This window comes from Pogoniulus pusillus, chromosome 40 (genome assembly GCF_015220805.1).
Source record: "Pogoniulus pusillus isolate bPogPus1 chromosome 40, bPogPus1.pri, whole genome shotgun sequence".
In the NCBI taxonomy this organism is placed as follows: domain Eukaryota; kingdom Metazoa; phylum Chordata; class Aves; order Piciformes; family Lybiidae; genus Pogoniulus; species Pogoniulus pusillus.
This window is the reverse complement of record NC_087303.1, coordinates 6,475,182-6,498,722: the sequence shown is the minus strand read 5'-3', so window position 1 is coordinate 6,498,722 and position 23,541 is coordinate 6,475,182. Positions and strand designations below refer to the sequence as shown.

The 23,541-nt window shown below is 56.5% G+C and overlaps 1 protein-coding gene across 3 annotated transcripts in view; it reads left to right on the top strand.

Annotated features, from left to right (window-relative positions):
* The window catches only part of MYO1D (myosin ID), a 271,655-nt gene that overhangs the window by 69,084 nt on the left and 179,030 nt on the right, over positions 1-23,541 (top strand). For all 3 annotated transcript variants that reach the window (XM_064174228.1, XM_064174227.1, XM_064174229.1), the window contains exons 2-3: positions 19,897-20,105; positions 22,562-22,655. In XM_064174228.1, the coding sequence (XP_064030298.1) occupies positions 19,897-20,105; positions 22,562-22,655 (303 nt within the window). The remainder of the gene's footprint in view (positions 1-19,896; positions 20,106-22,561; positions 22,656-23,541) is intronic.

Sequence of the window (23,541 nt, the reverse complement as noted above, 5' to 3'; positions counted from 1 at the left end):
GGCACAGGGAGGTGCTTTGCCCAGCGGGCACAGGGAGGGACTTTGGCTGCGGGCACAGGGAAGAGCTTTACCCAGTGGGCACAGGGAGGTGCTTTGCTCAGCAGGCACAGGGAGGTGCTTTGCCCTGCGGGCACAGGGAAGGACTTTGCCTGTGGGCACAGGGAGGTGCTTTACCTGTGGGCACAGGGAGGTGCTTTGCCCTGTGGGCACAGGGAGATGCTTTACCTGTGGGCACAGGGAGGTGCTTTACCTGTGGGCACAGGGAGGTGCTTTACCTGTGGGCACAGGGAGGTGCTTTGCCCAGCGGGCACAGGGAGGTGCTTTGCCCAGCGGGCACAGGGAGGTGCTTTGCCCAGTGGGCACAGGGAGATGCTTTGCCCAGCGGGCACAGGGAGGTGCTTTGCCTGTGGGCACAGGGAGATGCTTTGCCTTGTGGGCACAGGGAGGTGCTTTACCTGTGGGCACAGGGAGGTGCTTTGCCCAGTGGGCACAGGGAGGTGCTTTGCCCAGCGGGCACAGGGAGATGCTTTGCCTGTGGGCACAGGGAGATGCTTTGCCCAGCGGGCACAGGGAGATGCTTTGCTCAGTGGGCACAGGGAGATGCTTTGCTCAGTGGGCACAGGGAGATGCTTTACCTGTGGGCACAGGGAGGTGCTTTGCCTGTGGGCACAGGGAGATGCTTTGCCCAGCGGGCACAGGGAGGTGCTTTGCCTGTGGGCACAGGGAGATGCTTTGCCCAGGGGGCACAGGGAGATGCTTTGCCCTGAGGGCACAGGGAGGTGCTTTGCCCTGTGGGCACAGGGAGGTGCTTTGCCCTGTGGGCACAGGGAGATGCTTTGCCCAGGGGGCACAGGGAGGTGCTTTGCCTGTGCTCAGTGCTCTGAGGCCACACCTGGAGCACTGTGCTCAGTTCTGAGCCCCTCTGCAGGAAGGCCATGGAGGGGCTGGAGCAGGGCCGGGGGGGGGGCAGCAGTGCTTGTAGGGGGCCTAGGAGATAAGTCCTGGGAGGAGCAGCTGAGGAGGCTGCAGAGGAGGAGGCTGAGGGCAGAGCTCATTGCTCTCTGCAGCTGCCTGCAGGAGGTGGCAGTGAGAGTGGGCAGAGCCCAGGGGGTGAGGGACAGGAGCAGGGGAAATGGTTCCAGGCTGTGCCAGGGCAGGCTCAGGCTGGAGCTCAGGAAGTGTTTCTGCACTGAAGGGCTCTCAGCCATTGGCACAGGCTGCCCAGGGCAGCGCTGGAGTCACCATGCCTGGACCTGGTGCTTAGGGACATGGTTTAGTGCTGGGTCAAAGGATGGACTCGATCCAGGAGGTCTCTTCCAACCAGAGATACTCTGTGGTTCTGGATGTTGACTCACAGAGTGCCAGGGGCTGGAAGGGACCTCCAGAGCTCAGCCACTCCAAGCCCTGCCAGAGCAGCATCACCTGGAGCAGGTCACACAGGAACACAGCCAGGCAGGATTGGAATATCTCCAGAGAGGGAAACTCCACAGCCCCCCTGGGCAGCCTGTGCCAGGGCTCTGCCACCCTCACAGGGAAGAAATTCCTCCTCATGATTCCAGGGCACTTCCTATGCCTCAACTCCCACCATTGCCCTTGTCCTGTCTGGGCATCCCCCAGCAGAGCCTGGCTGCAGCCTCCTGCCACTCACCTGCACATCCTTATAACCATTGCTGAGGTCACCTCTCAGGCTTCTCCTCTCCCAGCAGCACAGCCCCAGCCTAAGCCTCAGCTTCCATTGACCCCTGTGCTGTCACTGTGCTTCTGTGCTCCACCTGGGCAACCTGTGCCAGTGTCCCACCTCCCTCAACCTCTGCCAGTGTCTCAGCACCCTCAACCTGTGCCAGTGTCCCACCTCCCTCAACCTCTGCCAGTGTCTCCCCACCCTCAGCTTGTGCCAGTGTCTCACCATCCTTAACCTGTGCCAGTGTCTCAGCACCCTTAACCTGTGCCAGTGTCTCACCACCTTCTACCTCTGCCAGTGTCTCACCACCCTCCACCTGTGCCAGTGTCTCACCTCCCTCAACCTCTGCCAGTGTCTCCCCACCCTCAGCTTGTGCCAGTGTGCAGAGCTCTGTGGCTAACTGAGGGCCAGGTCCTGGAGGAGCTGAATCAGCCTTGGCAAGGCACAGCCTGCTGGCAGGTTGGTTTGGTGGGGCAGATGTGGCACTGGGCACTCTGCTTCCTTCTGACAAAGGATCCTTTTAACCTGCTTTGCAGAGCTGCCTGTGAAAGAGTGCAGCTGAATGCAGCCTCCCTCCGCCTGCCCTCGCTGCTCCCTGCCGACAGGATGGGAGTGGTGCAGAGCTCACTCAATGGCATTTCCTATCCCTTCAGCTGGCAGCGGCTGGGGGCTGCGGCTGGGCAGGACGAGGGCAGGCAGCGGTGGCACCGCCTGCACATGAGGTGAGCTCCAGTGCCAGCTGTGCTGCCTGGGAGTCATAGAGCCATAGAATCAAGCAGGGTGGAAGAGAGCTCCAAGCTCAGCCAGTCCAACCTATCCCCCAGCCCTATCCAATCAACCAGACCATGGCACTCAGTGCCCCAGCCAGGCTTGGCTTCAACACCTCCAGGGATGGGGACTCCACCACCTCCCTGGGCAGCCCATTCCAATGCCAATCACTCTCTGGGAAGAGCTTTCTCCTAACATCCAGCCTATACTTCCCCCAGCACAACTTGAGGCTGTGTCCCCTTGTTCTGGCCCTGGCTGCCTGGCAGCAGAGCCCAACCCCACCTGGCTACAGCCTCCCTGCAGGCAGCTGCAGGCAGCAATCAGCTCTGCCCTGAGCCTCCTCTGCTGCAGGCTGCACCCCCCCAGCTCCCTCAGCCTCTCCTCACAGGGCTGTGCTCCAGGCCCCTCCCCAGCCTTGCTGCCCTTCTCTCAACACCTTCCAGCACCTCAACATCTCTCTTGAATTGAGGGGCCCAGAACTGGACACAGCACTGCAGGGGTGGCCTGAGCAGTGCTGAGCACAGGGGCACAAGAACCTCCCTTGTCCTGCTGCCCACACTGCTCCTGAGCCAGCCCAGGATGCCATTGGCTCTGCTGCCCACCTGGGCACTGCTGCCTCAGCTTCAGCTCCTCTCTATCTGTACCCTCAGGGCCCTTTCCTCCTGGCTGCTCTCAGCCACTCAGTCCCCAGCCTGTAGTGCTGCTTGGGGTTGCTGTGGCCGAAGTGCAGAGCCCTGCACTTGGCCTTGTTAAATCTCATCCTTGCAGACAGCCCTGTGCAGCATCCCAACGGCCTGGGCTGGTTTGCTGGCACTGCCTGGGCAGTTTCTTGGGCTGTTTTTCCAAGTGCAGCAGGAATATTGCAGCTGCAGCTCTGCCAACACAGAGCCTGTTTAGCAGAGCGCTGTGGCTGGGAGGTGATTTGTTACCCTGCAGGGTAGGGGCAGTTTGCTGAGGGGTTTGGAAGTCTTCCTTTGCTGCTTGACAGCTGAGCTTGGGTTGAGGTTTGCCTAAAATAAAGTCTCCCAGCAGCCCTGAAGCCTCAGGAGTGAGCCCTGCTGTGGCAGGGGAGAGGCACAGCTCTGCCCCAGGCTGCAGTGTGCTCAGAGTCGTCTCAAGTACAGAATGATTAGGGTTGGAAAAGCTTTCTGAGGTCATCGAGTCCAACCTGCTGCCCAGCACCTCCCTGACCACTAAACCATGGCCCCTGGTGCCACATGCACTCCTTTCTGGAGCACCCCCAGGCACAGGGACTCCAGCACCTCCCTGGGCAGCCTGTGCCAATCCCTGACCGCTCTTGCAGCGAAGAAACTTTTCCTCCTCTCCAACCTAACCCTCCCCTGGCACAGTTTCAGGCCACTTCCTCTCATCCTGTCATTACTTACTTGGGAGGAGAGACCAACCCCAGCCTTGCTGCAACCTCCCTTCAGGGAGCTGTTGAGAGCAACGAGGTCTTCTCTCAGCTGCCTCTTCTCCAGCCTGAACACCCCCAGTGCCCTCAGCTGCTGCTGCTGCCCTCCAAACCCCTCACCACCTTCACTGCCCTTCTCTCGACCTGCTCCAGCACCTCAATGTCTTCCTCACACTGCAGTGCCCCAAACTGAACCCAGGATTCGAGGTGCAGCCTCAGCAGTGCCTGACAGAGGGGCACAATCCCTGCCCTGCTCCTGCTGGCCACACCATCGCTGGTCCAGGCCAGGCTGCTGGTGCCCTTCTTGGCTCACCTTCAGCTGCTGGCACCCAGCACCCCCAGGGTGTCCTTTTCTGCTGGGCCTGTCTGGATGTGTTCCTGTGTGACCTGAGCTGGATTGGGGATGGTCCTGCTCTGGCAGGGGAGCTGGACTCGATGAGCTCTTTGGGTCCCTTCCAACCCCTTCCATCTGTGATCCTGTGACCCTGTGGTCTGGGTAGCAGCAGGAGCAGGAAGGGCTGAGCCCAAGTTGCTTTAAGAGCACCTGGTAAGTCTGGAAGGCTTTAGGGTGTCTGTGAGACAGAATGTGCTGTCAGCCTGTGCTCAGGAGTGAGAGGGGAGCAGCTCCAGAGCAGAGCAGGGCTTTGGGATGAGATTTAACAAGGCCAAGTGCAGGATTCTGCATTTTGGCCACAACAACCCCAAGCAGCACTGCAGGCTGGGGACAGAGTGGCTGAGAGCAGGCAGCAGGAAAGGGACCTGGGGATACTGATAGAGAGTAGCTGAAGATGAGGCAGCAGTGTGCCCAGGTGGGCAGCAGAGCCAATGGCATCCTGGGCTGGCTCAGGAGCAGTGTGGGCAGCAGGACAAGGGAGGTTCTTGTGCCCCTGTGCTCAGCACTGCTCAGGCCACAGCTTGAGTGCTGTGTCCAGTTCTGGGCTCCTCAGTTCAAGAGAGATGTTGAGGTGCTGGAGCATGTCCAGAGAAGGGCAAAAAAGCTGGGGAGGGGCCTGGAACACAAACCCTATGAGGAGAGGCTGAGGGAGCTGGGGGGGTGCAGCCTGCAGCAGAGGAGGCTCAGGGCAGAGCTCATTGCTGTCTGCAGCTGCCTGCAGGGACATTGTAGCCAGGTAGGGGGTGGCCTCTTCTGCCAGGCAACCAGCAATAGAACCAGGGGACACAGTCTCAAGTTGTGCCAGGGCAGGTCTAGGCTGGCTGTGAGGAGGAAGTTGTTGTCAGAGAGAGTGATTGGCATTGGAATGGGCTGCCCAGGGAGGTGGTGGAGTGGCTGTGGCTGGAGGTGTTGCAGCCAAGCCTGGCTGGGGCACTTAGTGCCATGGTCTGGTTGGTTGGGCAGGGCTGGGTGCTAGGTTGGGCTGGCTGAGCTTGGAGCTCTCTTCCAACCTGCTTGAGTCTATGATTCCCCCCGGGCAAGAGGCTCCCAACAGCTGCACCTCAGCTCTCCTGCGGCAGCAGGACCGGAGCCGCCTGGTGCCTTGGCAGGATGCTCTCAGATACTGAACAGAGGGAGGGGAGGGCTGGCAGAAGAGTGTTTAAAGAGCTGTTTAAGACTCCAGCAGAGCCCAGCATGGCATCTGGCAGCAGCCTGGTGCGCTGGTAGCTGGCACAGGCTGTCTCAGGAAGGCTCCTGGCAGCAGCTGGAGCCCTGCGGAGCGGTGCCTGCTGCCCGCTCGGTGCCTGGGCGCAGTCAGTGGCTCAGGAGCGCTGCCTCTGGGGCCGGGGCAGGGGCAGGTTGGTGCCTGGGCAAGGGTTCTGCCTCCTGCAGATGTTGTTTGGGAGCTGTGGCTTCCAAGCCTTGCCAGCTGAGCTCTTTTTCTTGCTTGGTGCTGAGTACAGTTGAAGTTGCATCATTTCCTCGGGCAGAGCAGCTTTAGTTCTGTGCGGAGGGTTTGGCAGGTGGGAGAAATGCTGCCTGGGAGTGCTCTCTGGTGGTGGAAGAGCTGTGCTCGATGGAGGCTGCTTGGAATGTTTTAGTGAGGAAAAGCAGATGATAGGCAGTGAAAAGGTAACAGTGCTGATGTCTGCTGCACTCATAGGCTTGCTGAGGCTGTGGACAGGTGGGGTTGGGCTCTGCTGCCAGGCCCCCAGGGACAGAAGAAGGGGACACAGCCTCAAGCTGTGGCAGGGCAGGTTGAGGCTGGATGTTAGGAGGAAGTTGTTGGCAGAGAGAGTGATTGGCATTGGAATGGGCTGCCCAGGGAGGTGGTGGAGTGGCCGTGGCTGGAGGTGTTGCAGCCAAGCCTGGCTGGGGCACTTAGTGCCATGGGCTGGGTGATTGGGCAGGGCTGGGTGCTAGGCTGGGCTGGAGGAGCTTGGAGGTCTTTTCCAACCTGCTTAACTCTAAGGTTCTAAGAACACAAATACAGATAAGACAGTGTCTGTCAGTGCCTGTGCTTTCTTCCTGGGCCCTTGCTATGTATCCCAACTATTTCTTCTTCTAACCCCCCTTGCTGATCCCCTAAACTACCTTGCACATAAGGTAAACTCTGGGAATAAGGTAGAGGGGTGGAATGAAGGTGAAAGGGTGGTTGAGAGCCCCTCCTGGGGACCCTGATTTCTGGGAGGGGAGTTGTGTTTCTGTATTACTTTAACTTGTATGTAGCTGTAAATATTGTAAATATCTGCTTGTGTATTGTGCTAAGCTGCAGTAGGCTGCAGAGGAGGCAGCAGTGTGCCCAGGTGGGCAGCAGAGCCAATGGCATCCTGGGCTGGCTCAGGAGCAGTGTGGGCAGCAGGACAAGGGAGGTTCTTGTGCCCCTGTGCTCAGCACTGCTCAGGCCACCCCTGCAGTGCTGTGTCCAGTTCTGGGCTCCTCCATTGCAGAGAGATGTTGAGGTGCTGGAAGGTGTTGAGAGAAGGGCAGCAAGGCTGGGGAGGGGCCTGGAGCACAGCCCTGTGAGGAGAGGCTGAGGGAGCTGGGGGGGTGCAGCCTGCAGCAGAGGAGGCTCAGGGCAGAGCTCATTGCTGCCTGCAGCTGCCTGCAGGGAGGCTGTAGCCAGGTGGGGTTGGGCTCTGCTGCCAGGCAGCCAGGGCCATAAGAAGGGGACCCAGCCTGAAGCTGTGCCAGGGCAGGTCTAGGCTGGATGTTGTTAGGAAGTTGTTGTCAGAGAGAGTGATTGGCACTGGAATGGGCTGCCCAGGGAGGTGGTGGAGTGGCCGTGGCTGGAGGTGTTGCAGCCAAGCCTGGCTGGGGCACTTAGTGCCATGGTCTGGTTGGTTGGGCAGGGCTGGGTGCTAGGTTGGGCTGGAGGAGCTTGGAGCTCTCTGCCAACCTGCTTGAGTCTATGTTTCTATGATTCCTTAACTTTCAGCCAGCTGAGTCATTTCATGAGTAGGGGGCAGGTAGCTCCCAAACCATCACAAGATTCCATTCCCCTTCCATTCCTTTCCAGTGGCAGGGGCTGTGAACAGAGGATGGCCAAACTGAAGCAGATACTGCCTTAACCCCTCCCTGCCCCTAAACTACAACCCAAAGTCAGACTCCTTCCCTTTCCTTGGCAGCCTTCTTGCCCAGGCAATCCTTTCTGTCCCTTTAAATGATTTATAGCCTGTGACCTGCTGGTTTGTGTTTTCTCCCTGTCAGTTGATGTTTAACAAGGCAATAAAAGCTGGTATCAATCTTTCCAGCAGAGAGCTGATGTTCTTCATCAAAATAACAGACAAGGATTAAAGGCTCTGAGTGACTCTTTGGCAGCTGAGGCTGATTTCAGACACCAGAGTTGATATATGGAAAATTCAGAGGAGAGGAATTATTCAAAGGGCATCATTAGAGTGGATGTTAGAAAGGAATTCTTTGCAGTGAGGCTGGTGAGGCACTGGAGCAGGGTGCCCAGGGGAGGTTGGGGATGGACCCTCCCTGGAGGTGATCAGGACCAGGTTGGATGGGACCTTGAGCAACTTGGGCTAGGGGGAGGTGTCCCTGCCCATGGCAGGGAGGGTCAGAACTTGATGGTCTTTAAGTCTCTTTCCAACCCAAACCATCCTGCAGGAAGGCTGGAGAGGGACTTCTCATCAGGGTGTCCAGCAGCAGGCCAAGGGAGGGTGGTGTGAAGCTGAGGGAGAGCAGAGTTAGACTGAGGAAGAAGTTCTTCAGTATGAGAGTGGTGAGACTCTGGAACAGGCTGCCCAGGGAGGTTGTAGATGCCTGCTCCTGGAGGTGTTCAAGGCCCTGATTGACCTGTTCTGGTGGGAGGTGTCCTGCCCACGGCAGGGGGGTTGCAGTGGATGATCTCTGAGGTCTCTTCCAACCTAAGGCATTCTCTGGGTCTGGGGCAATCCTTTCTGCTGTAAGCTGCAGCAGAAGCTGATGTGAGCTTCAGGAGAGGCAAACCCCACAGCTTGGCTGTGGGGAGCCCCAGGAGCAGGTACAGAGGCTCCTTTAGCAAGTCCATTGTTCTGGGGAGCCAAAGCTTAGCTCTGCCTGCTGCATGCCTGGGACTGAGGCGATGGCTCCATCCTGCCTGCTGCTGGGCTCCTGCTGCTGCAGCTGCTGAGCCTTCCCCAGGAGCACCCAGAGACACCAGGTGAAGCTGTGACCCCTGCTCCCAGAGCACTGACCAGAGCCCAGCTGGTGTCCCTCCCAGCCCTGGCTGTTTGCTGGAGTGTTCCTGAGCCCTTTCTGGGGCAGGCAAAGCCTCGAGTCTGGCAGCAGCACGGCGCAGGCAGGAAAACAGCCACTGCTGTTCTTGGCCTGCTGCTGGGCTGGAGTTGGGCTGCCTGCTGAAAGGAGGCTTTATCAGCAGGCAGGGCTGAGCAGCCCCTCGCTGCCTGGGAACATCTAAGTGCAGCTCTGGAGTCTTAGCTCCGGTGCTAAGAAGGGAGGAAGGCTGAGCAGAGAGGTGAGTTGAGCTGCCAGCTGCTCAGGAGCTGCATGTCCTCAAAGCCAGGCTCGAGAGGCACCCATCTGACAAGCCTGGAGATGAATCCTCCTCCTCCTCCCTCGTCTCCATCTGTCTTTTGCCACAGGGACTGAAGGTACAACTCCTCAGGACCTTTTGAGAGCACAGCCACAGAACCTCTTAGAAGTACAATCTCAGAACCTCTGTAGAACTACATCCTCAGAGCCTCTTAAAACAACATCCTCAGAACCTCTTAAAGCTACATCCTCAGAGCCTCTTAAAACAACAACCACCAAACCTCTTAAAGCTACATCCTCAGAACCTCTTTACAACTTCAGAACCTTTTAAAACTACAACCTCAGAACCTCTTTAGAACCACCACCTCAGAACCTCTTTAAAATCACAACTTCAGAACCTCTTTAAAACTACAACCTCAGAACCTCTTTAGAACTACAGCCTCAGAACCTCTTTAAAGCTACAACCTCACAATCTCTTTAAAGCTAAAACCTCAGAACCTCTTTAGAACCACCACCTCAGAACCTCTTTAAAATCACTTCAGAACCTTTTAAAACCACAACCTCAGAACCTCTTTAAAGCTACAATCTCAGAACCTCTTTAGAACTACAGCCTCAGAACCTCTTTAAAGCTACAACCTCAGAACCTCTTTAAAGCTACAACCTCACAACCTCTTTAAAGCTACAACCTCAGAACCTCTTTAAAGCTACAACCTCACAACCTCTTTAAAGCTACAACCTCAGAACCTCTTTAAAGCTACAACCTCACAACCTCTTTAAAGCTACAACCTCAGAACCTCTTTAAAGCTACAACCTCAGAACCTCTTTAAAGCTACAACCTCACAACCTCTTAAGAATCACAACCTCACAACCTCTTTACAACTTCAGAACCTCTTAAAACAACAACCTCAGAACCTCTTTAAAACTACAACCTCAGAATCTTTTAAAACCAGAACCACAGAACCTCTTAAAGCTACATCTTCAGAACCTCTTTAAAACTACAACCACAGCATCCTTTAAAAGCTATATCCTCAGAACTCTTTAGAACCACAACCTCAGAACCTCTTTAAAACTACAACCTCAGAACCTCTTTAGAACCACAACCTCACAACCTCTTTAAAGCTACAACCTCAGAACCTCTTTAGAACTACATCCTCAGAACCTCTTTAAAACCACAACCTCACAACCTCTTTAAAGCTACAACCTCAGAACCTCTTTAGAACTACAGCCTCAGAACCTCTTTACAGCCTCAGAACCTCTTAAAACAACCACCTCAGAACCTCTTTAAAACTACAACCACAGCATCCTTTAAAAGCTACATCCTCAGAACTCTTTAGAACTACAACCTCAAAACCTCTTTAAAATTACAACCTCAGAACCTCTTTAGAACCACCACCTCAGAACCTCTTTAAAATCACAACTTCAGAACCTCTTTAAAACTACAACCTCAGAACCTCTTTAGAACCACCACCTCAGAACCTCTTTAAAATCACTTCAGAACCTTTTAAAACCACAACCTCAGAACCTCTTTAAAGCTACAACCTCAGAACCTCTTTAGAACTACAGCCTCAGAACATCTTTAAAGCTACAACCTCACAACCTCTTTAAAGCTACAACCTCACAACCTCTTTAAAGCTACAACCTCAGAACCTCTTTAAAGCTACAACCTCACAACCTCTTTACAACCTCAGAACCTCTTAAAACAACAACCTCAGAACCTCTTTAAAACTACAACCTCAGAATCTTTTAAAACCAGAACCACAGAACCTCTTAAAGCTGCATCTTCAGAACCTCTTTAAAATCACAACCTCAGACCCTCTTTAAAACTACAACCACAGCATCCTTTAAAAGCTACATCCTCAGAACTCTTTAGAACTACAACCTCAGAACCTCTTTAAAACTACAACCTCAGAACTCTTTAGAACTACAACCTCAGAACCTCTTTAGAACCAGAACCTCAGAACCTCTTTAAAACCACAACCTCAGAACCTCTTTAGAACTACATCCTCAGAACTTCTTTAGAATCACAACTTCAGAACCTTTTAAAACCACAACCTCAGAACCTCTTTACAACCTCAGAACCTCTTAAAACAACAACCTCAGAACCTCTTTAAAACTACAACCTCAGAATCTTTTAAAACCAGAACCACAGAACCTCTTAAAGCTACATCCTCAGAACCTCTTTAGAACTACATCCTCAGAACCTCTTTAGAACTACAACCTCAGAACCTCTTTAGAACCACAACCTCAGAACCTCTTTAGAACTACATCCTCAGAACCTCTTTAAAATCACAACTTCAGAACCTTTTAAAACCACCACCTCACAACCTCTTTAAAGCTACAACCTCAGAACCTCTTTAGAGCTACAACCTCAGAACCTCTTTAGAACTACATCCTCAGAACCTCTTTACAACCTCAGAACCTGCTAAAACTACAACCACAGAACCTTTTAAAACCACAACCTCAGAACCTTTTGACACCAGGACCACCACTTGTGAAACCCTTTAAAACTTGAGATTAAAGCCCAGTGTGAGCTGTGCCTGAGGCTGGAGCTGTGGGGGAAGCAGGCAGGTAGCATGGCCAGGTCTGGGCTTATGACATGGGCTTGGAGTGGCAGGATGAGGGACGATGGCTTTGAGCTGGGAGAGGGGAGATGAGAGTGGAGATGAGGAAGAAATGGTTGAGAGGGAGGGTGGTGAGAGCCTGGCACAGGTTGAGGGTGATGAGACCCTGGCACAGGTTGCCCAGGGAGGTTGTGGAGCACAGAAGCACCCAATGTGATCAAAGATCACATTGGGTGCTTCTGTGCTCCAAAACCTCCCTGAAGGTGTTCAGGACCAGGCTGGATGAGGCCTTGAGCAACCATTCTGTGCTCCACAACCTCCCTGGAGATGTTCAGGACCAGGCTGGATGAGTCCTTGAGCATCCTGTGCTGGTGAGAGCTGTCCCTGCCCATGGCAGAGAGGTTGGGAGCTGGCTGAGCTTTCAGGTCCCTTCCAACCCAACTCTTGCTGTGCATCTACGAAGTCCAACTGCTGGGTCTGTCCAGGCCACCTCCAGAGCTGAGCTGTGCCCTGGGTGAGGGTTCCCTGGGGGTAAGCCAGGAGTGGCCAGCGATGGGCAGGGGGCAGAGGCAAATCTGGAGGTGCAGCTTGTGAGGCAGTTGAGCTGTCAGGGGAGGAAACTTAAACTCTGCTCTGCTCCTGAGACTTTACATAATTGATGACTGAAGGGAGAGGTCAAAGTATTGAGTGCTGTGATGGTGACTTGGCAGAGCTCTTCAGCAGGGATGGCTGAAGAGCTTCATGACAGCTAAAGCAAACCTCTTTGTGCTGCCCAAGACCCCCATGCTGCGTGTCTGGCGTTATGATGTGGCTTAAAACCTCCTCCAGAGTCTGCTCTGTGCCTAAAACCTCCTCCAGAGTCTGCTCTGTGCTCATCACCATTAGCAGCACTGCCTGCAGCAGTGCTTCTGTGCTTGCCCTGCAGTGCCTGTTGGTGAGCAGCTGGCTCTCCACTGGGCACCTTGCCTTGTGGGTGGCCCAGCTCCAAAAAGATGAAGGCTCTGCTGATTTGGTTGGACTGGTTTCCATTACAGATGTGTGTCCCAGGGTGATTGGATCTCCTCAGGAGGAGCTGTGAGGTGTCTGTTTGATTTTACTCCTTCCCCTCTGCTCTGCCCTGCTGAGACCTCATCTTGAATGCTGCGTTCGGTTTTGGGCTGCCCAGTTGAGGAGGGACAGGGATCTGCTGGAGGGGATCCAGCAGAGAGCTAGAAGGATGATGAGGGGACTGGAGGGCACTGCCTGATGAGGAGAGGCTGAGGGACCTGGGGCTGAGAGTCTGGAGAAGAGAAGACTGAGAGAGGATTGAATTAATGCCTGTAACTGTCTGAGGGCTGGGGGTCAGGAGTGGGGGACAGGCTCTGGGGGTCAGGAGCAGGGGACAGGCTCTGGGGGTCAGGAGTGGAGGACAGGCTCTGGGGGTCAGGAGCAGGGGGACAGGCTCTGGGGGTCAGGAGCAGGGGGACAGGCTCTGCTCACTGCTCCTGGGCTAGGACAAGCAGCAGTGGGTGGAAGCTGCAGCACAGGAGGTTCCAGCTCAACACAAGGGGAACTTCTTGCCTGGAAGGGTCCCAGAGCCTGGCACAGGCTGCCCAGGGAAGTTGTTGAGTCTCCTTCTGTGGAGCCTTCCCAGGCCTGTCTGGGTGTGTTCCTCTGTGATCTGTGCTAGACTGTGTGGTCCTGGCAGGGGGTTGGACTCAATGATCTCCTTGGGTGCCTCCCAAGCCCTAATATCCTGTGATCCTGTGATCCTAAGCTCTCCTGTGTCCGTGGCCCTGGCATGGTGCTGAGGCCAGCAGCTCAGCAGCAGTTGGTATCTGATCTCTTTGCACCCAGCTGTCCCCTCTGCCTGGCTGATACCTTCCACCCAGCACAGTCCCCAGCTGCTCTCTGCTTCAGAGAATTGCAATGAGGCATGGCTGATGCCAAGGGCTGAGAATATGAGGAGGCTTCCTGTGTACCTGAGTTCACCTCCTGGCTTCCCAGGGAGTAAAGAGAGCCTTTTGGTCACTCAGGCTGTGGTTCTGGAGTTCACTCCAGGCTTGCCTGCACTGCACAGATTGCATCAGGTTGGAAGGGACCCTCCAAGGTCATCTCATCCAACCCCCCTGCAGGCAGCTGGAGCAGGCTGCCCAGGGCCAGCTCCAGGCTGAGCCTGAATGTCTTCAGGGATGGGGCCTCAGCCTGGGCAACCTGTTCCAGTGGCTCAGGGCAGAACTTCCTCCTGATGTCCTACCTAAGTCTGCCCTGCTTCAGATTCAAACCACTGCTCCTTCTCCTGTCCTTACAAACCCTTCTGAGCAGTCCCTCCCCAGCCTGCCTGGAGGTCCCCTGCAGATACTGAAATGCAGCTCTAAGGTCTCCCTGAAGCCTTCTCCTCTCCAGGCTGAGCAGGACCAATTGTCTCAGCCTGTCCTCACAGCAGAGGCTCTCCAGCCCTCTGCTCATCTTTGTGGCCTCCTCTGGCCCCTCTCCTCTCAGGTCCAGGTCTCTCTTGTACTGAGGGCCCCATTAAACTACCCTCATTGTGCAGAACTCCCTCCTGATCTCCAACCTAAACCTGTCCTGCTCCACTTTCAAACCATTGCCCTCATCCTGTCCCCACTCAACTGCCCCTTCTGAACAGTCCCTCCCCAGCCTGCCTGGAGCTCCCCTGCAGATATTGAAATGCAGCTCTGAGGTCTCCCTGGAGCCTTCTCTCCTCCAGGCTGAACAATCCCAACTCTCTCAGCCTGTCCTTATAGCAGAGGTGCTCCAGACTCTGATCATCTTCATGGCCTCTCCTCTGCACCCTCTCCAGCAGGTGCAGGTCCTTCTTGTGCACTCCAGAGCTGGCCCCAGTCCTTCAGGTGAGGTCTCCCCAGGGCAGAGCAGAGCAGAGCAGAGGGTCAGGATCTCCTCTCTGCAGCTCTGCCCACCCTGCTTTGGATGCAGCCCAGGCTGCCCTTGGCCTTCTGTGCTGCCAGTGCCCATTGCTGCCTCCTGCCCAGCTTCTCCCCCACCAGCACCCCCAAGCCCTTCTCTGCAGTGCTGCTCTCAGCCTCCTCATCCCCCAGCCTGGCCTGGCTTCCTTTGCTCGCTGCTGAGCTGCAGCTGCTGTTGCTGATTGCTCATAGCCTGAGAGGTCTCTTTCAAAGAGCAGCTCTCTGCAGAACCCCAACTCTGCATTCTGGGCTCTGGGCCGTGCCCATCAGGTCTGCTGCAGTGCAAACCCAATGCAAACACAAAGAGGTTTTGCAACTGAGTCGTTTTTTTTGTTTGCTGGAGGTGCTGCTGGGGGAAGCTGGGACCAGAGGCAAAGCCACCCTTGGGATGTGGAATTCCAGCGCCGGCTCCAGCGGCTGGAGTTTGCCTTGCGCCTGCTGCGAGTGCCCCTGCCGAGATGCTGCTGCATGAATCTGCTCCCCACGACAGCACCGTGGCAGGGCTGTCAGCACCAGGGGATGGGAAAGGCATTGGATAAAGCAGAGCTGGAGCTGGTGTGGAATCCATCGGTGCCCAGGAGGCTGCTGCCGAGGTCTGTTGGTGCCATCTAATGCTGCCAGACGGAAGGGCAGGCTGTGGGCACTGCCGTGCACATGGGCATCTCCCTGGCTGCTCTCCCGAGGAGCAGCAGTGCTGGATGGGATTCTTCAGCTGCTCCTCAGAAACTCCTTCTGTGCTCCTCTGCCACCTTAAGAATGGGTTGGGTTGGAAGGGAGCTCAAAGCTTAGCCAGTTCCAACCCCCCTGGCATAGGCAGGGACAGATCCACCCAGCACAGGGTGCTCAAGTCCTCATCCAGCCTGGTCCTGAACACCTCCAGGGAGGTTGTGGAGCACAGAATGGTTGCTCAAGGCCTCATCCAGCCTGGTCCTGAACACCTTCAGGGAGGTTGGGGAGCACAGAAGCACCCAATGTGATCTTTGATCACATTGGGTGCTTCTGTGCTCCACAACCTCCCTGGGCAACCTGTGCCAGGCTCTCACCACCCTCACTCTCAACCTCCCCTCTCCCAGCTCAAAGCCATTGTCCCTCCTCCTGTCCCTCCCAGCCCTTGTCACTAGTCCCTCCCCAGCTCTCCTGCAGCCCCTTCAGGCCCTGGAAGGTTGCTCTGAGGTCTCCTTGGAGCCTTCTCCAGGCTCAACAGCTCCAACTCTCCCAGCCTGTCCTGTCCCATCCCTCTGAGCATCTTTGTGGCCTCCTCTGGACTCTCTCCAGCAGCTCCAGGTCCTTGTGCTGGGTTCCCCAGAGCTGGAGGCAGTGCTGCAGGTGAGGGCTGAGCAGAGCAGAGGGGCAGAATCCCCTCCCTGTGCTGCTGCTTCTCTCCCTGCTCTGGCTGCAGCCAGCACACAGCTGGCTCTGGGCTGCCAGTGACCAGTGCTGGCTCCTGGGCACTCTGGCACCAACTGACACCCCCCAAGCCCTTCTCCTTAGGGCTGTTTTCCAGCCTGGATTTGTGCTTGGGATTGCCCTGACCCAGCTGCAGGACCTTGCACTTGGCCTTGTTGAACTCCATGAGGTTGGCCTGGCCCCAACCTCTGCAGCCTCTCCTCTAGATGGATCCTTCTCTGCAGTGTCTCATCATCACCACACAGCTTGGTGGCCTCTGCAGCTGAGGATGCCTCAATCCCTCTGCCCATGGCACTGACAAAGATGCTGAACATTGGTCCTGATGCCAGCCCCTCAGGGTTGCCACTTGTCATGGGTCTCCATTTGGACACTGAGCCCTTGACCCCAACTCTCTCAGAGTTCCTGCAGTCAGTTGGGCAAACATTAAATTGTGTTCACTGGAATCCTGTTGAAGAGCTGCTTAGAAACATTCTGCCCCTCTGCTGAGACCCCCCCTGGAGCCTGTGTCTGCAGCCCTCAGCACAGGCAGGGAGCTGCTGCAGCAGGGCCAGAGGAGGCCACAGCAGTGCTGGCAGGGCTGGCAGGGCTCTGCTGTGAGGCCAGGCTGGGAGAGTTGGGCTTGGGCAGGCTGGAGGAGAGAAGGCTGCAGGGAGACCTTCTGGTGGCCTTGGAGTGCTTGAAGGGCCCAGCAGAGAGCTGGGGCCAGAGCTGTGAGCAGGAGCTGCTGGGCCAGGCCAAGGGGGGATGGTTGGAAGGTGAGAGAGGAGCTTGAGAGTGGAGAGAAGGGAGAAATGTTTGGCAGTGAGGGTGGGGAGAGCCTGTGCCAGGCTGCCCAGAGAGCTGGGAGCTGCCCATGGCTGGCAGCAGTGCAGGGGAGGCTGTGTGGGGCTGTGAGCAGCCTGCCCTGGGTGGGGAGGTCCCTGCTGGCTGCAGGGGTGGGACTGGATGAGCTTTACAGGTCCCTCCCCAGCCAATGCATTCCTGATGCATTCCCAGCAGCATGTTAATGGCACAGAAGTCCCTGAGCATGCTGAGGAGCAGCAGGATGGCAGCAGCAGTGCAGGGGCTGCCTGCAGTGCAGCTCTGCTGCTCGGTGCCTGCGAGGGCAGGAGCAGCAGGCAGCTCCCTGCGGCTGGTAGGGCTCCAGGCCAGCTTTGCCTCCACTCCTTGTAACTCTGTGGTGCCTCCCAGGCTGCAGTGGTGAGGCAGTGCCTGTGTGGTGCAGCCATGGCTCAGGCTGCTGGTGGCTTGAGCCTGAAAGGGGCAACTGGTGAGTGACACAGAGGCACAGAAGCATCCAGGTTGGCACAGCACCTCAGGGGCATCCAGGTTGGCACAGCCCCTCAGGAGCATCCAGGTTGGCACAGCCCCTCAGGGGCATCCAGGTTGGCACAGCACCTCAGGGGCATCCAGGTTGGCACAGCCCTTCAGGAGCATCAAGTCCAAACTAGAACCTACTCTACAAGATCCACCTTAAACTGCATCCCCAAGCACCACATCCAAACCATCCTTAAACACATCCAGGGTGAGTGACTCCAGCACATCCCTGGGCAGCTCATCCCAGTGCCTGACCACTCTCTCCATGAAAAACTCTTGCCTAATGTCCAGTCTAAACCTTCCCAGCCTCAGCTTGAGGATGATGAGGACATTGGAGCACTGCCTGAGGAGGAGAGGCTGAGGGACCTGGGGCTGAGAGTCTGGAGAAGACTGAGAGGGGATTGGATCAATGTCTGTAGCTATTTGAGGGCTGGGGGTCGGGGTGGGGGGTCAGTAGTGGGGGGGGGGGACAGGCTCTGCTCACTGCTCCCTGGGCTAGGACAAGCAGCAGTGGATGGAAGCTGCAGCACAGGAGGTTCCAGCTCAGCACAAGGGGGAACTTCTTGCCTGGAAGGGTCCCAGAGCCTGGCACAGGCTGCCCAGAGAGGTTGTGGAGTCTCCTTCTGTGGAGCCTTCCCAGCCCTGTCTGGATGTGTTCCTGTGTGCCCTGAGCTGGATTGTGTGGTCCTGCTCTGCCAGGGGGTTTGGACTGGATGAGCTCTTTGGGTCCCTCCCAACCCCTGACATCTGTGATCCTGTGATTCCCTCTTGTTCTGTCTCCAATTCCCTGTGAGCAGAGCCCAGCAGCATCTTCTCCACTATGTCCCTTCAGTTAACTGTAGACAGCAATGAGGTCTCCACTCAGCCTCCTCTTCCTCACAGTCACCATCCTCAGCTCCCTCAGCTGCTCCTCATCAGATTTATTCTCCAGGCCCCAGACCTTGTGAGCCTCTGTGTTAGAGCAGAGACCTGGAGCAGAGCCCTGTGAGGAGAGGCTGAGGGAGCTGGGGGGGTGCAGCCTGCAGCAGAGGAGGCTCAGGGCAGAGCTCATTGCTGCCTGCAGCTGCCTGCAGGGAGGCTGTAGCCAGGTGGGGTTGGGCTCTGCTGCCAGGCCCTCAGGGACAGAAGAAGGGGACCCAGGCTGAAGCTGTGGCAGGGCAGGTCTAGGCTGGATGTTGTTAGGAAGTTGTTGTCAGAGAGAGTGATTGGCACTGGAATGGGCTGCCCAGGGAGGTGGTGGAGTGGCTGTGGCTGGAGGTGTTGCAGCCAAGCCTGGCTGGGGCACTTAGTGCCATGGTCTGGTTGGTTGGGCAGGGCTGGGTGCTAGGTTGGGCTGGAGGAGCTTGGAGCTCTCTTCCAACCTGCTTGGCTCTGTGATTCTGTGGTTTTGAGACTCCCTGATGCTGTGGTTCAGTGGCTGTGGTTCAGTGACTGTGGTTCAGTGACTGTGGTTCAGTGACTGTGGTTCAGAGGCTGTGGTTCAGAGGCTGTGGTTCAGTGACTGTGGTTCAGAGGCTGTGGTTCAGTGACTGTGGTTCAGAGGCTGTGGTTCAGAGGCTGTGGTTCAGTGACTGTGGTTCAGTGACTGTGGTTCAGAGGCTGTGGTTCAGAGGCTGTGGTTCAGTGACTGTGGTTCAGTGACTGTGGTTCAGTGGCTGTGGTTCAGTGACTGTGGTTCAGAGGCTGTGGTTCAGTGACTGTGGTTCAGAGGCTGTGGTTCAGTGACTGTGGTTCAGTGACTGTGGTTCAGAGGCTGTGGTTCAGTGACTGGTTCAGAGGCTGTGGTTCAGTGACTGTGGTTCAGTGACTGTGGTTCAGTGACTGTGGTTCAGAGGCTGTGGTTCAGTGACTGTGGTTCAGAGGCTGTGGTTCAGAGGCTGTGGTTCTGAGGCTGTGGTTCAGTGACTGTGGTTCAGTGACTGTGGTTCAGAGGCTGTGGTTCAGTGGCTGTGGTTCAGTGACTGTGGTTCAGAGGCTGTGGTTCAGAGGCTGTGGTTCAGTGACTGTGGTTCAGAGGCTGTGGTTCAGTGACTGTGGTTCAGTGACTGTGGTTCAGAGGCTGTGGTTCAGAGGCTGTGGTTCAGTGACTGTGGTTCAGTGACTGTGGTTCAGTGGCTGTGGTTCAGTGACTGTGGTTCAGAGGCTGTGGTTCAGTGGCTGTGGTTCAGAGGCTGTGGTTCAGTGACTGTGGTTCAGTGACTGTGGTTCAGAGGCTGTGGTTCAGTGACTGGTTCAGAGGCTGTGGTTCAGTGACTGTGGTTCAGTGACTGTGGTTCAGTGACTGTGGTTCAGAGGCTGTGGTTCAGTGACTGTGGTTCAGAGGCTGTGGTTCAGAGGCTGTGGTTCTGAGGCTGTGGTTCAGTGACTGTGGTTCAGTGACTGTGGTTCAGAGGCTGTGGTTCAGTGGCTGTGGTTCAGTGACTGTGGTTCAGAGGCTGTGGTTCAGAGGCTGTGGTTCAGAGGCTGTGGTTCAGTGACTGTGGTTCAGTGGCTGTGGTTCAGTGGCTGTGGTTCAGTGACTGTGGTTCAGTGGCTGTGGTTCAGTGACTGTGGTTCAGTGACTGGTTCAGAGGCTGTGGTTCAGTGGCTGTGGTTCAGTGACTGTGGTTCAGTGACTGGTTCAGAGGCTGTGGTTCAGTGACTGTGGTTCAGTGGCTGTGGTTCAGTGACTGTGGTTCAGTGATTGTGGTTCAGAGGCTGTGGTTCAGTGGCTGTGGTTCAGAGGCTGTGGTTCAGTGGCTGTGGTTCAGTGACTGTGGTTCAGAGGCTGTGGTTCAGAGGCTGTGGTTCAGAGGCTGTGGTTCAGTGACTGGTTCAGTGGCTGTGGTTCAGAGGCTGTGATTCAGAGGCTGTGGTTCAGTGACTGGTTCAGTGGCTGTGGTTCAGAGGCTGTGGTTCAGTGACTGGTTCAGTGACCCTGTGCCTCCCTCCCCTCGCTCTCCTGCCGGCAGGTTCGAGAAGGGTCGCATCTACACCTTCATAGGGGAGGTGGTGGTGTCCGTGAACCCCTACAAGAACCTCAACATCTACGGGCGGGACACGATCGAGCAGTACAAAGGCAGGGAGCTCTACGAGAGACCTCCTCACCTCTTCGCCATCGCCGACGCCGCCTACAAGGCGATGAAGAGGCGCTCCAAGGACTCCTGCATCGTCATCTCGGGTGAGCTGCGCTGCGCTGCGCTGCGCCCCGGGCGGCTGCAGGCTCCTGGCGGGGAGCGCATTGGCTAAGGGCAGCCTTTGGTCCCAGGGAGCCTCCTTCATCTCCTGCTCGTTTGCATTGCAGCCCCTGCCCGCTGGCCTCTGCAGTTGTTTCTGCTCTCTGCCAGGAGCTGAAGAGGGCTCCAGCAGGGCTGGAAAGGGACTATTGATAGGGTCTGGGAATGAGAGGAGGAGGGGGAATGAGAGGAGGAGGAGGAATGGGTTTGGAGTGGCAGAGGGGAGATTGAAAGTGGATGTTAGGAAGGGGTTCTTGAGAGTGAGGGAGGTGAGAGATAGGCACAGGTTGAGGGAGGTGAGACCCTGGCACAGGTGGAGGGTGGGGAGACACTGGCACAGGTGGAGGGTGGGGAGACACTGGCACAGGTCGAGGGTGGGGAGACACTGGCAGAGGTTGAGGGAGCTGAGACACTGGCACAGGTGGAGGGTGGTGAGACACTGACACAGGTTAAGGGTGCTGAGACACTGGCACAAGCTGAGGGTGGGGAGACACTGGCACAGGTGGAGGGTGGTGAGACACTGACACAGGTTAAGGGTGCTGAGACACTGGCACAAGCTGAGGGTGGGGAGACACTGGCACAGGTGGAGGGTGGTGAGACACTGGCACAGGTTAAGGGTGGTGAGACACTGGCAGAGGTAGAAGGTGGTGAGACACTGGCACAAGCTGAGGGTGGGGAGACACTGGGAGAGGTTGAGGGAGGTGGGACACTGGCAGAGGTTGAGGGAGGTGGGACACTGGCAGAGGTTGAGGGAGGTGGGACACTGGCACAGGTTGCCCAGGTGGAGCACAGAAGCACAGTGACAGCACAGGGGTCAATGGAAGCTGAGGCTTAGGCTGGGGCTGTGCTGCTGGGAGAGGAGAAGCCTGAGAGGTGACCTCAGCAATGGTTATAAGGATGTGCAGGTGAGTGGCAGGAGGCTGCAGCCAGGCTCTGCTGGGGGATGCCCAGCCAGGACAAGGGCAATGGTGGGAGTTGAGGCATAGGAAGTGCCCTGGAATCATGAGGAGGAATTTCTTCCCTGTGAGGGTGGCAGAGCCCTGGCACAGGCTGCCCAGGGGGGCTGTGGAGTTTCCCTCTCTGGAGATATTCCAATCCTGCCTGGCTGTGTTCCTGTGTGACCTGCTCCAGGTGATGCTGCTCTGGCAGGGGTTGGAGTGGCTGAGCTCTGGAGGTCCCTTCCAGCCCCTGACACTCTGTAGTTCTGTGAAGGGAGCTGGAACAGGTTCTGATGTGCAGTGAAGGGCAGCAAACTGCAGTGAGTGACCTGTGTAGCTCCTGCAGCAGCCACTGCAGCCTGTGAGGGACTCTTCAGTTGGGGCTCTGCAGCCTGGAGAAGAGAAGGCTTCCAGGAGACCTTGGAGTGGCCTTGCAGGATCTGAAGGGGACTACAGGAAGGCTGGGGAGGGACTATTGACAAGGTGTGGTAAGGATAGGAGGAGGAGGAATGGGTTTGGAGTGGCAGAGGGGAGATTGAAAGTGGATGCTAGGAGGAGGAGTGAGGGTGGTGAGAGCCTGGCAGAGGTTGAGGGTGGTGAGACCCTGGCACAGCTTTCCCAGGGAGGTTGTGGAGCACAGAAGCACCCAATGTGATCAAAGATCACATTGGGTGCTTCTGTGCTCCACAACCTCCCTGAAGGTGTTCAGGACCAGGCTGGAGGAGTCCTTGAGCAACCTCTTCTAGCAGGAGAAGTCCCTGCCCATGGCAGGGGGTTGGAACTGGCTGAGCTTTTGAGATCCCTTCCAACCTAACCCATTCTATGGTCCATGAGCTGCTGTCTGTCCTTAGCTGCATCCCAGTGTGCACAGTGATGGCTCCACTGTGAGCCTCTGCTTGCTCTGCCTGTGTCAGTGGGCACAGTGAGAGCAGGGCCCTGTTTGTCTCCAGCACTGCTGCCCTTTGTCCCTCAGCTCTTTTGTGCCCTGTTTGATGCCTGATGGATGTCTGCTGGGGGCTGTAGCAGTGAGAGCAGGGCTTGGACTGTGAACAGTGCCTGGCTGGATCCTGGCACTTCTTCTCCTTGATGTTCCCATGCTCTCACAGCTCTGAAAAGCACAAGCCCCCACACTGGGGTGCTCAACAGAGGCCCCTTGTGCTGCTGCTGCTGGCCCAGCCTCACCATGCCAGGCTTTCTGCACTAACAATATTCCTTTTGATCTGTTCTGTGCCAGGCTTTTGCCCACCTGTGGAATCCTGCCCCGTGGCAGCACAGCAGCAGGGGCAGGGCTGTGTCTAGGAGGTGTTCAAAGTGCAGGCAATGTGCATTGCTTTCGATAAACCAGCAACAACCTCCCCCCACCTCCACCCCCAAGCACTCTTTTAGGTACAATTAAGACCCAGGCCAGGAGTTTGCTTGGCTTTGTGTGCTCTGCTGTGACATCTTTGTGCTTGCACTCCCAGGTGAGAGCGGGGCTGGGAAGACAGAGGCCAGCAAATACATCATGCAGTACATAGCTGCCATCACCAACCCTGGGCAGAGGGCTGAGGTGGAGAGGTGAGTGAAAGGCAGAGCAAGAGCTTGCTTTGGTTGTGGGTCCCTGTGTGGGCTGCCAGCATCGTGTTGGTAGGTGTCTTGTGTGCTAATGCCAGTCACAGAGTGTGCTGGCTTGGAAGGGACCCTCGAAGGTCATCTTGTCCAACCCCCCCTGCAGGCAGCAGGGACATATCCAGCTAGAGCAGGCTGCTCAGAGTCAGCACAGGTTTGACCTGGAGTATCTCCAAGGATGGAGCCTCCACCACATCTCTGGAAAGCAGCCAGGAAGAAAGGGAGCTGGGGATACTGGTGGATAGTAGCTGCAGAGGAGGCAGCAGTGTGCCCAGGTGGGCAGCAGAGCCAATGGCATCCTGGGCTGGCTCAGGAGCAGTGTGGGCAGCAGGACAAGGGAGGTTCTTCTGCCCCTGTGCTCAGCACTGCTCAGGCCACCCCTGGAGTGCTGTGTCCAGTTCTGGGCTCCTCCATTGCAGAGAGCTGCTGAGGTGCTGTGAGTCCTGTGAGGAGAGGCTGAGGGAGCTGGGGGGGTGCAGCCTGCAGCAGAGGAGGCTCAGGGCAGAGCTGATTGCTGCCTGCAGCTGCCTGCAGGGAGGCTGTAGCCAGGTGGGGTTGGGCTCTGCTGCCAGGCAGCCAGGGACAGAAGAAGGGGACAGAGGCTGAAGCTGTGTCAGGGCAGGTCTAGGCTGGATGTTGTTAGGAAGTTCCTGGCAGAGAGAGTGATTGGCACTGGAATGGGCTGCCCAGGGAGGTGGTGGAGTCCCCATCCCTGGAGGTGTTCAAGAAGAGACTGGATGAGGCACTTAGTGCCATGGTCTGGTTGACTGGATAGGGCTGGGGGATAGGTTGGGCTGGCTGAGCTTGGAGCTCTCTTCCAACCTGCTTGGTTCTA